At 37.8% G+C, this 14145-nt stretch overlaps 1 protein-coding gene across 13 annotated transcripts in view; it reads left to right on the plus strand.

Annotated features, from left to right (window-relative positions):
- Positions 1 to 14145, plus strand: part of Mctp1 (multiple C2 domains, transmembrane 1) — a 650923-nt gene that overhangs the window by 530800 nt on the left and 105978 nt on the right. For all 13 annotated transcript variants that reach the window (XM_006517462.4, XM_006517466.4, XM_006517464.4 and 10 more), the window contains one exon: positions 12311 to 12364. In XM_006517462.4, the coding sequence (XP_006517525.3) occupies positions 12311 to 12364 (54 nt within the window). The remainder of the gene's footprint in view (positions 1 to 12310; positions 12365 to 14145) is intronic.

Below are 14145 nucleotides of genomic sequence, written 5' to 3' on the forward strand. Positions count from 1 at the left end.
ACACCTGCCTATGAATCCTGCTTCCCTAACTGGCCTGCCTTGTCTGGCCTCAGTGGGAGAGGATGTACCTAGATCTGCAGTGACTTGAGATGCCAGAGAGGGTTGGTTCCCCAGGAGGAACCTCTACCTCTCAGGGATAAAGGAGAGGGAAGTGGGGGGATGGGGGGAAGAGGCCTCATGGGGGAGGAGCTGCTATTGTAATGTAAAGTGAATAAATTTGTATTTTTTTCTAGAACCACTAGGATTTGTACCTTTATTCACATAAGCTACCTTAAGAACACTGTCTATAAACAACTGATGAAAACATCCAGTGTATCCCAAGTAGTGACAGAAACAGGATGAACTGTGTGATCACAATTTTGTAAAGTATATTCAATGTATACAAAAAGTAAACAGAAATGAACAGTACCCAAAAATTAGTAGAGTTGGTTGCTGAGTAGCACTGCTGTTGGTGATTTCACTTCTATTTTCCACTCCTTTGTGATTACTTTATCATAAAGTTCTAATTCACATTAACTTGCAGATTACAGTAATGCATAAGACATTTAAGATAGTTTTTTTTATTAGATATTTTCTTTATATACATTTCAAATGCTATCCCGAAAGTTCCCTATAGCCTCCCTCCGCCCTGTTCCCCTACCCACCTACTCCCACTTCTTGGACCTGGCATTCCCCTATACTGAGGCATATAAAGTTTGCAATACCAAGGGGCCTCTCTTCCCAGTGATGGCCGACTAGGCCATCTTCTGCTACATATGCAGCTAGAGATATGAGCTCTGGGGGTACTGGTTAGTTCATATTTTTGTTCCAAATATAGGGTTGCAGACCCCTTCAGCTCCTTGGGTGCTTTCTCTAGCTTCTCCATTGGGGGCTCTGTGTTCCATCTTATAGATGACTCTGAGCATACACTTCTGTATTTGCCAGGCACTGGCATAGCCTCATATGTGACCATGTGTCTTGTCCTAACTTCTTTACAAACCTTTAACGACTCAGATTTCAATAATAAGTTCTGTCTTTCTCCAAACCCATTCTATTTTCTTTTTTTTCTCATTAATTTATTTACTCACTTTACATCCCAATATCCCCTCCTCCCAGTCCCCCATCCCCAAATCACCAAAGTTCTCCCCACCCCCATTTTCCCTCCCTTCCTCCTCTGAGAAAGGGGAGGTCCCTCTCCTCCCCAATCCCCCCTCTCTCTTGGGTATCACCCAACCCTGGCATATCAAGTCACTGCAGGACTAAGCACACCCATCAGGATCAGAATGTAAAGTGAATGAATGAATGAATGAATGAATGAATAATTAAATAATTGAATAAACGGATAAATAAATGAGTAAATAAATCAGAAAAAGAGAAGAACAACAGCAAAAGAGTTGGGTGGTCTTGGTGGAATTGTTCATGTATATGGATGGGCACTTTTTGGTGGTATGTTGTGTGAGGTTGAGTGTGGTGTATGCAATATGTATGTGTGCATGTGGGTGGTTATATACGTGTGTGTGAGGATCATAAGCTGATATGGGTTGCTCACTGCCTTTATTTTTTTAGACATGCTCTCACATAGAATTTGAAGCTCATAGTTTGAATGAGGCTGGCTAGCCAATGAGCTTCAGGGATCCACTTGTCTCTGTTCTCTATCCCCATCAATAAGCACTGGGGATACAGATGTATCTCATATCACTCAGGTTTTACATGCTGGGGAGTCTAAACTCAGGCTCTCACACTTATACAGTGGATGCTGTAGGAAATGCACTATGTGTTGGTAGATGCTTATTGCCTGTGATTCATGAAGGTGCTAAGAACTTGAACACCTTCATTAAAAAGGCAAAGGTATGCAACTAGTGACACAGCTCAGGGATGGGGGGTGGGGTGGGAGTACTGGTTAGTTCATATTGTTGTTCCTCCTATAGGGTTTCAGACCCCTTTACCTCCTTGGGCACTTTCTCTAGCTCCTTCACTAGAGGCCCTGTGTTCCATCCAATAGATGACTGTGAGCATCCACTTCTGTATTTTCCAGGCATTGGCATAGCCTCACAAGAGAGAGCTATATTAGGGTCCTGTCAGCAAAATCTTTCTGGCATATGCAATAGTGTCTGGGTAGTCGGCCATCAATGGGAGGAGAGGCCCTTGTTCTTGCAAAGATCATGTGCCCCAGTACAGGGGAATGCTAGAGCCAGGTAGCAGGAGTGGGTGGGTTGGGGAGCAGGGCAGGGGAGGGTATAGGGGGCTTTGGGGATAGCATTTGAAATGTAAGTGGGGAAAATATCTAATAAAATATATAAAAAAAGAAATAATGAACAAATTACAGTATAATTTACAAATAAATCTGAAAAGGCAGATTTTTTTAAAAAGGCAAAGGTAAACAACAAATGGTTTATCTATCAGCTTGTAGAAGATGCTTATGAATCAGCAGTATTACTGGGACTCTAATTGCCTTTAATCTTGCATTTTTTTAAAATGTTGTGTGAAGTAAATTTGTGAATAACATACAACTTTTAAGATTTTCTTGCCTCTCATATATGCAACATAAATAGTATGATAGAAGCCAAACTGAAATTACACCTTTGAGGACACTATCAGTCAGTTGTTACTGAATATATTTAATGGTATAAGAAAAGGAAAATTACAATTACATGTCATCACTTTAAAAATAGCTGAGTTTTCTGCTACTGTTGCTTTTATGAAAAGACAGTTTATTATACACCATTCTCAAATAATATGTTGTCTATATTGTCAGTGGCCAAACAAACAAAAAAATCAAGGAATTAAATTCCAAACTCTCTACTTCTTAGCTACACAAATTTATCCAAAATTGCTCTACACCTTAATTTTTCTCCCAGGGCAATGAGGACAATAGCTACATTGTTGTTCTTCCAGATATGTACCAGCGAACACAATATGTCAAGCACATAGTAAGGGCTCAGTAAATGTCCACTAGCTACCTTACTTAGTGTGTAACAGAGTAAGCCGTTGTGAGTATCAAGGGTGGTTTAGATGCCACAGGAGCCAGCAACCCTCTTGAAATATTACCTTCTAAGTTCTATTGGAAAGGATGGTTTTCACTGGGCATGGAAGTACACACCTTCACTCCCAGAACTGTCCTAAGTTTAAGGCCACCTTGGGGTACGTTCTGAATTTCAGGTCAGCTAAGATGCATAACAAGACTTTCTAAAAAATGTCTTTTCCACAGAGCCATTGCACAAATTTTAATGCCAAATGCCTAGGTAATGTAAAACCAATGTGACCAATCATCCTGTTGTGTATGAGTGTGTGTGTCATGGGGGGGGGGATGACCTTCAAAGATAAAATGTATATGTCAATATCAATAAAAGCATCAAATGATAAAAATTAGAACATATGATAAAATTTGAGCAAAGAAAATATCCAGCAGATTAAGCTTCTTAGAAATAGATTCTCATAGAGCGCTATAAATGTATGCCACTTTTTCAGGTAAGTCAGAAAGAACTATTTCCTGATTATTGTTCTGTCTGTCTGCCATGTATACACAAAGGCAGACAGCACCATAAGCTAACATGGGACATCTCTGAAAGTGCCAGTAGGTCCACTAAAATCCCCTTTCCTGAAAACCTCACACAGGACGCGTCGGGTAGGAGAATGGAAAAGGTACCACACCATGCCCGGAGACAGGGACAATTTTAATAAATCAGAGTGGAACATGAAAATGTCAACTTAATCAAGCATTTAAATTTTATTAATCAAGCCTAATTTTTATGAGTGCAACTAATCACTGAAGCTGGACAAATTTGTTCTCGATTGCATCAGAAACATAATTTTAATATTTAATGGACTGATGAATTTAAATGGAGAATTATCTTTATGAAACATGCTCTTCATAATTTGCCATTAAACGGGAAATAAAAAATCAACATAAATCTTACATAAAGGTTATTTAACTAAATGTTGGTACTATAAATATTATAAATGCATTGTGCACTAATTTAGCAATCACATAGTATACTACATAAAGCAGAAATGATAAGTGCACCAGACAGGCTCAGCAAGGCTACTGAGCAAGCTCTGACTTACTGCAGGAAGCTCATGAGTATTACCAGATAGCGTGTGCTTCCTGACCATTCTTTACACTCCAGCTTTTATACTGAATTTTGTCATTCAGTGACCATATTCTTTCCAATCCAAAAGCCCCACTAGACCTTTCTTTTGTGAAGATGATTCTCATTACACAAAAAAGATTTGAAATACTTTATCATTATTTATAGAAAAAATGTGTAAGCTTAGGACTATAGGACTTATTTTTATACCAACATGCTTCATTTTTAAAGTTGAATATTCTGACATAATTTTTTCAGTTTTTGTAACACTGTAGGTGAAAATCATAACAAAGAAAGACTCAGTATCTGAATCCTTTCCTGAACCCACAGCCCATTCCTCCTGTTCCAGCCACGACTCAGAATATTGCTTAAAAGACACTTTCCTAAGAGTTAAGTAGATCCAAAAGGTTGGCAATATTTTTTTTTTCTTTAGTTTTTCGAGACATGGTTTCTCTGTGTACCCCTGGCTGTCCTGGAACTCACTCTGTAGACCAGGCTGGCCTTGAACTCAGAAATCCGCCTGCCTCTGCCTCCCGAGTGCTGGGATTAAAGGCATGCGCCACCACGCCCGGCTAAGGTTGGCAATATTAAGCTCTAAGAGTAATGCGTTATTTGGAAATATTTTTCTTATAAAGCCCAAATGTTTCAAACATGTAGTATTTATCTGTGCTACTGTATGTGAAAGTAATCCCTTGCTTAAAATAGAAATGGCCTAGTGTACCTTTAGTGTTCTTGAGCATATACGATGGAGTTAGAGCAAGGGACATTTTGTTTCAGGGCACACAGTGGAGTAGACATCATGCCAACTTTTCCTCTTCATTGCAGAGCTGTTAAATAATACAAAGGGGCTTGCATGAGGCAGCCCAAAGGTGTAAAATTACTAAAGTTGTTTTCAAATCCAAAAATGTTCAGTTATGTCTGTCTTGTTAAAGTGGTGTGGTTGTGGAATGAGACTTTGGATTTTAACGTTAAGGCTTAAGAACACGACAAAGTATTTTACTTCAAAAATACTGTTTTTAAAACAAATTTATAATGAGCCCATTTTTAATTTTACTTGAAAATCACATTAAATAATTCAAAATGTTTGGCCTTTTTATGCATTATTGTAATTTGGCAAATAATAATACTTTAAAGGAAATATCATTTTAAATAATGTGTTAGAGGTTAATGGTAACCCGGTGATCCTGGTCAGCTGGATTAACACACAATATCCTAACAACACCAATGTTTTTGATCTTTTGGGTTGTTGTTTTTTTTTTTTTTTTTTTTTTTTTGGCAAGCAAAACCTACAATACATTGTGAGTCCTTTAGATGGAGACATAGTTCAAATAAACACTAGAATTCTCAGAGTACTTTATGTAATGATAAACATTTAAGAAACCCAGAGGGAAATATGAAGAGAAATTCATTTAAGATATGTATGTTGAATATAGGATTTGTATTAGTTATTGTTTAGATTTCTCAGTGAAAAGGTTTCTTCTGAATATTAAGTTAAAATGACACTTAAGAAAATAAAAGGTTACATCCTTTTGGACAGTCAAGTAAATTTACTGTCCTTGTCCCTTCCAGCAAAGCATATCATCCTGCAAATAAGGATGCCGTTGATGATGCAGAATGCAGGCTATACATAATCAGTGACATGAATCAACAGCCATCTGAGAGGTGCATTAAAGCCATACTTCTTATTAAGAACCAGACTAAATTACAACATGGCACTTCCCAAAATGAGCCCCTGAAATGCATTCTCCATGAAATAATTGTCTTTGAGTCTCTGTTAAAAGTCAGGAAGTCTTTTTAGCAATGAGTGCTAATGCTTTTCGTTCTAGTCTGCCTTCTTTTGTATTGCAATTCATTCAGCTTCCACTGGCAACCTATCACACCAGTTATTATTATGTCTAGCGCCCCAGTTATCTTGAAAACTACTGTACCTGAACTACTTCAAGGTCAAATTCATAATAGCATGATTCAAATTAGGAGGCCATCATACATCTATGTGCATTGAGAAGTGCTGGGATGAAGCAGTATACTCCAGACATGCTTGTGGGACTTATTATTTTTACACACAAGTAATAAATTATATATGTAGTTTACTTGTTACATTCATTCTGTAAATGTTTCTTCTCAAAAGGTTTAGAAGAAGCAAGTCCAACAATGAAAGACAGTCTGCCCAACCATATCTATACTGATCTAACTGATGACAGACATCTTCAGCCAGAACTCTGGTGCTCTCAAAATCATTTGAGTGGTTATGTGCATTTTCTCAATCCCTAGGCATCCCACAATTTCCTATTGCACTTATACCTGTGATAAATCCATTGACAGAGAAGTGCATGCTCTGCTGGACTTATGCATTTGGTTGACCTAAACAAAATCTAGACTTGGTAAAAACACTCTACTCTCTCCAAACATGCACTAGAAATGGGCACATGTTCTGGGTGTTTTCAAAGACAAGCATCTGTACCCATTGGATGTTTCAAATATGGAATTAAATTCAAAACTTCTGACAATATTCTTATTTTAATATTTACCACTGCTATTGTGCATGTGGTCACTGTGATTTCTTTAAATATGACATATATACTTAGACTGTTGGAATCAAAACATTTGACATGTGTAACTATTGTTTCTGAATCTAGCAAACCATACATTTTATTCAAATATTGTCTTTAAGGAAACATAAACACACAAGAAACTATTTCTGCCAGCAATGACTTTGCAGGCAATTTAGGGCTCCATGTGTCTAATGCTAATAAGGTCAATATAAGCCAGTTTCTTTTGCTTTTTTTTAATATAAAGGGTTTTAAACAAGGGAAAGTTATTACTCCTAAGAAAAATCATAATTTTTCTTGTTTCATAATTTTTAAGGACCTTTAAATGTCTTTCATTGCCTTGGTTGTATACACACACCCTAAGTTGGTATTACAATGTAATATTAGTAACCAGACTATAGAGACATTAATAACGGAGTCACCAGTTCCACTGCTTTCTAGTCTTTCTCCATGTGCTTTACAACCATCTGCATGCACTTTTATTCATATTACCAGGATTCTTAACAATTCAGCCAGATGAAATTTTGTTTTCTTATAATTTATAAAATGCCCCTCTGCAGTGTGTTACATTGGAAAGCACAAACTCTAAAGAACACCCTTCAACGACTTAAGACATAGAGATTCTGTAGATACAAGTTGGTTCCCTTTTGAAAAGAGATTTTTTTACAAATGTACAACCACACATGAAATTTTATATGCTAATGCCAAATGTTCAGCAAATATTGGATATGGAAGAAGAAATGCTATGTTTTAAAAATAATGATATCTACTTGTTCTTTGACTGTAATGTTGCTGGCATACTATGTTGGAGGCTGCCTAGGTGTGTTTTTTAAAATGTCATCTTTATTAGTATTACATTCAAAGAATAGTACTGCATCAGTTTCTTTCCAGACCTTTTTCCAGTGTGTGTGACTTATAAGTCTGTGACAAGTGACATTACAGAAGGTCGTGTCACTTTTAACTGCTTGCATTACATCTTTCTGATTTCCCTAGTGCCCTTCCTTTGTTTGATTAATACTATTTGCTTTCAAGCAAGGTATCAGAAAGCATGATTTGGAAAAAAGAATTCTAGAGCCTTAGAGAATCCTCTTTTAAAAAGGGGGGGGGGGACCTAACTTATTAAATGTATTTTTCCTAACAAATGCATTTTTTCTCATTTTTCCTTTTTCCCCTAAAGGGGAGATCTCTCTCTCTCTCTCTCTCTCTCTCTCTCTCTCTCTCTCTCTCTCTCTCTCTCTCTCTCTCTCTCTCTCTCTCTCTCTCTCTTTCTCTCTCTCTCTCTCTTTCTCTCTCTCTCTCTCTCTCTCTTCCTCTCTCCCTGCCTCTCTCCCCGCCTCTCTCCCTTTCTCCCTCCTTTCATCCTTCCCTCCCCAGCCCTACCTGTGTGTGTCTGTGTGTGTGTATTTAGTAACTACATTATTGCTGACAATTTTTGCACTATTAAACTTTGAATACTTAGACAATGGGCTATATAGCATTTACTTGGGTTGCTTTGAAGAGGACAGAGCTGGCATTTGAGGCAAGGACTTTTGTTTTCTATTTGTCTTCCTCATTTAAGTGTTAAAACTCCAGCACTATTTGAAATAGCAGGTGCTGTTTGAGGTCTGGGAAAGCTAGTTTTGCATCACAGTTAAATGTACTTCAATAGTACACAGTTTAATTTTTTAGCTCGACTTGCTGTTTTCGTGCTTCTTATATTAAGTGGAGTGTGTCTTATAACACAGCCCTGCTTCTAAGCTGCATGCACATTCAGAGCTGTCCATTTGTTTCAATAAGTCATTAGTGCCTGAAGATCAGTCACAAAGCCACCATTGCCTCAATTTAGAATCTTCATCTAGGTCCATCATATGCTGATACATGTTTCTTAGGGTCAGTGAAAACACCAAACAGAATTTTATGTCAACCAGAATATATGAAGAAAAGGGGTATAATTTAATTTTCAAAGTTAACATTAAAGAAACTTTGACATTTTGTTATCATCATTAGCTAACATGTTTGAGTATTTATTTTGGTACACGGGTTGCATGATCTCACTGGGTTCTTAACCAGAGCTGTGGGATGGGGCTCTTTTCAACATTAGTTTCCAAAGCATTTTAAGCTTCACCTGAACATATACTGGTGGGGCATATTCTGGAGTGATGTATAGAAATCAATAGGAAGCCATCATCTGTGTTATCAATCCTCATGTGTAAATGCCTGTGATGTAGCCATCAAAAGGCAACAGAGAAGGGAAGCCCTTGGTAATACACAGCACAAAGGCCTCTCTCAACATGATGCTGTTCTGCCAAATGCAGAAGCAAATGGTTGTGTTGGGGAGATCTGGTTGCACATTTGTCGAGTAATTGCATGTAGCCAATTACCCACTCGGGCAGGGTAATAACAGTTTGGATTTCACAAAAGAAGGGCCCAATTCTGTAGACCTCCTCAAGTCACACTTGAACACAATATCCTTTGCAAAATGTAAAAATTAGCCAAGTGATTTGTTTTAGATTTCAATCATATTTTGAAATTTTGGAAGTTAATTTGATAGTGAGGCTCCCTGGATCCTTACAGTTAGATGCAGATGGGTGCCTTCTGTAAGCATCTCTTCCAAAGCATTTCAATCATTTGCCTTTTTTTTTCATTTACATCACTGGTTAGATATAAATCTTTCATGGGAGTCAGGTCAGCTACAGGGTAGATGCTACACTGTAGGGTTGGTCTGGACATGTGAAGACCCAGAGCCAGGAGGAGCAGTGATGCACTCCTGTAAATCTAGCACTTGAGAGGCTGAGGCAGGAAAGGTGACAGACACTAGAAAACAAAACAAGCCTAAGGAAATGACAGCCTGATGATGAATTTATCTATTTATCTGACCAGAAATATTTCTTGAACAACTGCTAAGTAGCTTGCAATATGTAAAACATAATCTGTCCCATTTGCCTTCCGGGAGTAAGGCAGGATGGTTAGTGTTGTAGAGATGAGACACAGGAAACAGTTTGTACCTGGTGCTGACTATGTAAGACTGGATCACACACACTGCACAACCAATCCCAACCCTACAATACATTTTAATTGTTACTAGCTCAAATATGGTTTGAGTTTATTTTCATTTTATATTTTATATGACACTACAAGGCCAACTTTAGCAAAATAGAAAGAAAAAAGTCTGTTATTTAAATCTACATTTTTTTAAATCCTCTTCTACTTTATTTTCATCAGAGAGTCTAAAAAGGCAGAATATGTACTTTCCCATTCTCTCTAGTAACATGTCACAGTTATAGTTAATAAGTTACCAGCAAAAATCTCCTAGTGGAAATTTTGGTTTTCTTTGTACCATGTGGCTGAAAACTAGCATACTGGATGGGAGGGGGATGGGTTAAGCATCCTTGATTATAATTCTGGTAAACCTGAGATAGCAACTGTTAACAGAATTTTTATGTCAGAAGATTGAGCTATCTGTTTAAGCCACTGTCAGTGTCAGCTTTTCTGTTACATAAACTGAAAACAGTCTTAAATAAATGCTAGTCATGTGTTTACTCAGGGTTGTAAAGTAAGGTTGTGGCAGAAACAGTAAATCTAAATTTTTGTAAGATAATTTTATTTTTTTATTTGTGGTATAAAGAGTTCTTTAATAAAAAAAAACTCTCATGAGGGTCAGTGACTTCTTTTGATGAAACCTAGTCTGTTTCACAAACAATCAGTTTGAATGTCCTATCATACATCACCACAATTGTCACTGATGTATGCTTGTATATAATGTAAATGCTTTAAGCTGATGAACAGTCAAAAGTCCGCATGAAGGCTTATCTGATAGCCACTCCTTTAGTGCTACAGGGTTCAGGTGAACATTGATGGAGTCTCTGTGTGCTTCCTCATCTTTTTATTCACACATTACCTATATTGTACACCTTGGGCCCGGCGTTTATGACAATACTTAGGAGCTGTTTGAATATAGTTAAAGAACATGACGAGCACAGATTCCTTGCAGAGGCTGGATCAGTTGCATGTTGCCCAATAATAGACCTTCTCAGTACATATTGCATGCAGCATATCATGCTTCTGGGCCCATTTAAGGTACTCACTGTTGAAGAAGAAAGTCACAAGTCTTGTTTAACAAGAGATATGAAGTGTGACAATAAGTGAGGAACAGTTTTGTGATTTCAGATGTCTTTAATTATATGCTGGTTCATGAGAACTGGAAATGTGTGTTTGGATTATTCATTAAAGTCCCAGAAGGCTTTTAGAGGACTTAATAAAAGTAAGTGGGAATAGCCCAGTGTCTCAGTTCACACAGTTCTCCAGCATAGTCTGCAGTATTGGCATTTTCACCCAGAATCCATTTCTATTGGTATGAAAGAGTTACGTAAAAGAAGGACTTGGTACTTCCATCATCAAAAGCTTGGTGAGAAAGGTTTCAAAGTACTTACTAACTGTGTTTCAGCTAGTTCTATGTTGAGATATACAGACTCCATTTTTTAAAGCAACATAAGAATTAGAAATGATAAAGAATGTACATTCTACATAATTATAGTTCTCTAAGGCCTAACTGAAAAATACCTCACAGTTTTCTATTCTTAATTTCTACATATAGCACACAAATGTACATGTTATTGTGGGTAAAATATTTATTTGAAATGTGAAATTATAGTTTGCTTATTTGTTAAGGCAGACATGGACATTACTTCATAACCTTACAGTTTTCAAACCTTCTGTAGGCCACCAGCCTCATGAAGCTACATTGATTAAGTTTATAATTATATATTGAACAAAGAGAGTAAAAATTGTTTGTCAAATTCAGAATAACTTTTCCATTTAAAAGTATGTATATTGGGGCTGGAGAGATGGCTTAAAGGTCAAGAGCACTGGCTGTTCTTCCAAGGACCCAGATTTGGTCCCCAGCACCCACATGGCAGTGGACAACCATCTGCAACTCCATTTTCAGGGAATCTGAAACTCTCTTCTGGCCTCCAAGGGCATCAGGCATGCAAGTTATAGATAAACATACATATAGATTAAACACCCATGCAATAAAATAAAATAAAAATAAAAATTGAAAGTATGTATATTTACCAATGTAAGCTGTATTTATTATTCATATTTAATTATGTAATAGTAATTGTAATATATATTTGTGATCCTTGGATAGAAATTACAAAGAGTTAAAAAGGCTATTTCAGGTAACCCACAAAATCAAAAAGTGGGACTCAGAAAATCACTCAAGTTGATTTTATACATCAAAATTAAAATTGGGACCATTAAAGACATTCATTGTTAGTTTTATGCCACAGACCACCAGTGTGAATCAATTAATAGAAATAAGTTTTTATCTTAAGTTAGAAATACAGGAGCTGTTTCATGCTTAGTTATCTTGCTCCGGGTTTAAAACACCTGATTGAAACAGGCAGCAGAAGAGCTGGAAAGGAAATCTCATAACTTAGATCAACCTGCAGATGCGTGCTAGTTCACATTCTGCATACTTCAGATTCTTTGACACCAAACCTTCTCCAAGAGTAGGTTTCTCCTTACTGAGTTTCTCTTCCATGGCTTTGATCAATTAAAGGCTGAGCATTTGCATAATCTTCTTCTCTAGATGAAGCTTCTCCTCTTAGAGCATGTGTTTCAAATGTTAATAAAAATTTCAAAGGGTTCAAAATGACAGAACAAAATCCTCTCCTCTAAGAGCAGAAAAACAACATGTGTTTCTGTTTGTAGGTAGTGGAGGACATGCTGGAGGACGAAGAGGAAGAAGATGACAGAGATGACAAGGTAATTATCTCTCCCAGCACTGGGTACCTGGGGGTGGGAGTTACAGACATGACACTGTTTTTACAGACAGTTAAAAAAAAAAAGGAGTTGAAGTGTTTTGAGTCCAGAAAATTGGACAGTGCTGTTTATCATCCTAACAATGCCACTGCATGCAGCAAAGAGGAAGAGACGGCTATAAATCCTCTCTGCTTTTGTCCAGAGCTGGGTCAAATATTTTTCTGCCAGGAAAAGAAATCAGCTTGTCTGGAACTTGATAGCTATTGTGAAGATCATGGCAGTAACAACTGTTTTGAAGGGCAAAAATATGTCCTATCTTGAATCTTACAAATCAGCCTGTGCTATGGGGGAAGGAGGCAGGTGTGAAAAAGTAGTAGCCTGTATGAATTGGACATGGATAATGTCATCTATAGTGTTTGAAGAATTGCTTATCAAAAGAACATGTTTATGATATACTTGGGCAGACATTTAAATAGCCCTGGGCTCACTGTCCTGCCTAGCTCTGTAATGGTGCATGCCTCCTTCATCAGGAAAAAGTCCTTTGAAGAAACTTGAATTTCACTGCTAGTTGGCGTGGGGATGGGAACCACAGTAAACAGCGGCTCGTTTCTAGGTTGTTTAGGTTGGTGGTTCCTTGAGGAAAGGGAGGAATTAGCATGATCTTGTACCACCACAACAGTGGCTAAGTTTTGGAGAACAGCTATCTCCAACAAGCAGGATAGGAACTCTCTGACACTGTAGTCTCAGGGCATTTATAGATCTAAAACTTAATATATCTTCAGATGAGACCAGGAGGAAGGGGAAAAAATATGAACTACTTGCACTTTATTTGGTATACATAACCAAATTTTGATCTCCACCCAAAACTGACCACTGTTACATAAAGAAATGATGTTTTTGAGGGAAGAAAAACAGAGCATCTTAGTTTATGCCCTTGACCTTTGATTCCATAAAAGATGTGCAGTTATATCTGGGATAAGAATTTGTGTTGGAAGCAAGCACTGCAAGTGTCAAAAGTGAAAAAGAGTCACACTGAATACTTTACCTCATGAACGATCATTGCTTGCTGACTAATGTTTGATGCTTGCAGGAGAAGGAAAACACACATGCTTATACCCTGCTTCACTCTCATGCTGCTGAGAGTGATTTTGCATTGATAGAGCTTTTATGTGAAAATTTTCTCCTGTACATTCATTCATCAGCATCATGATCAAAATGAAGCTAACAAAATCTCTTGTCTGTTAACACACACACACACAGAGAGAGGGGGGGGAAGAGAGAGGGAGGGAGGGAGAGAGAGAGAGAGGGAGGGAGAGAGGGAGGGAGGGAGGGAGGGAGGGAGAGAGAGAGAGAGAGAGAGAGAGAGAGAGAGAGAGAGAGAGAGAGAGAGAGAGAGAGAGAGAGAGAGAGAGAGGAGTGCTTGGTTTTAAAGTTAAAAAACATGAACACACACCCCTGGCAATAACTGGCCTGATTTATTGTTAAGGTCAGTTGGAGAGCTGTGGAGAGCCTGTACTTTAACTCACCATGCCAGCTCTGAATCATCAACTTCTCTGTTGATAAAGACTGAGCTGCCATCCACTTATGGCCATTCTCCCTTGCTTGTTGCTGCTTTATTATTAAAGCCACCATAAAGACCCATCCCAGCAGCAGGCGTTTCCCTAGAAATGCTAATAAATAGAAACTGCAGTGAAGTCTACTGCTTTCATCTCTCCTTGCTGAAAGCCAACCCTATATATTTTTAGACAGTTTGTTGGTGTTGTATGTCTTTCCCTTTCCTTGTT

The sequence above is a fragment of the Mus musculus genome, chromosome 13 (genome assembly GCF_000001635.26).
Source record: "Mus musculus strain C57BL/6J chromosome 13, GRCm38.p6 C57BL/6J".
Classification (NCBI taxonomy): domain Eukaryota; kingdom Metazoa; phylum Chordata; class Mammalia; order Rodentia; family Muridae; genus Mus; species Mus musculus.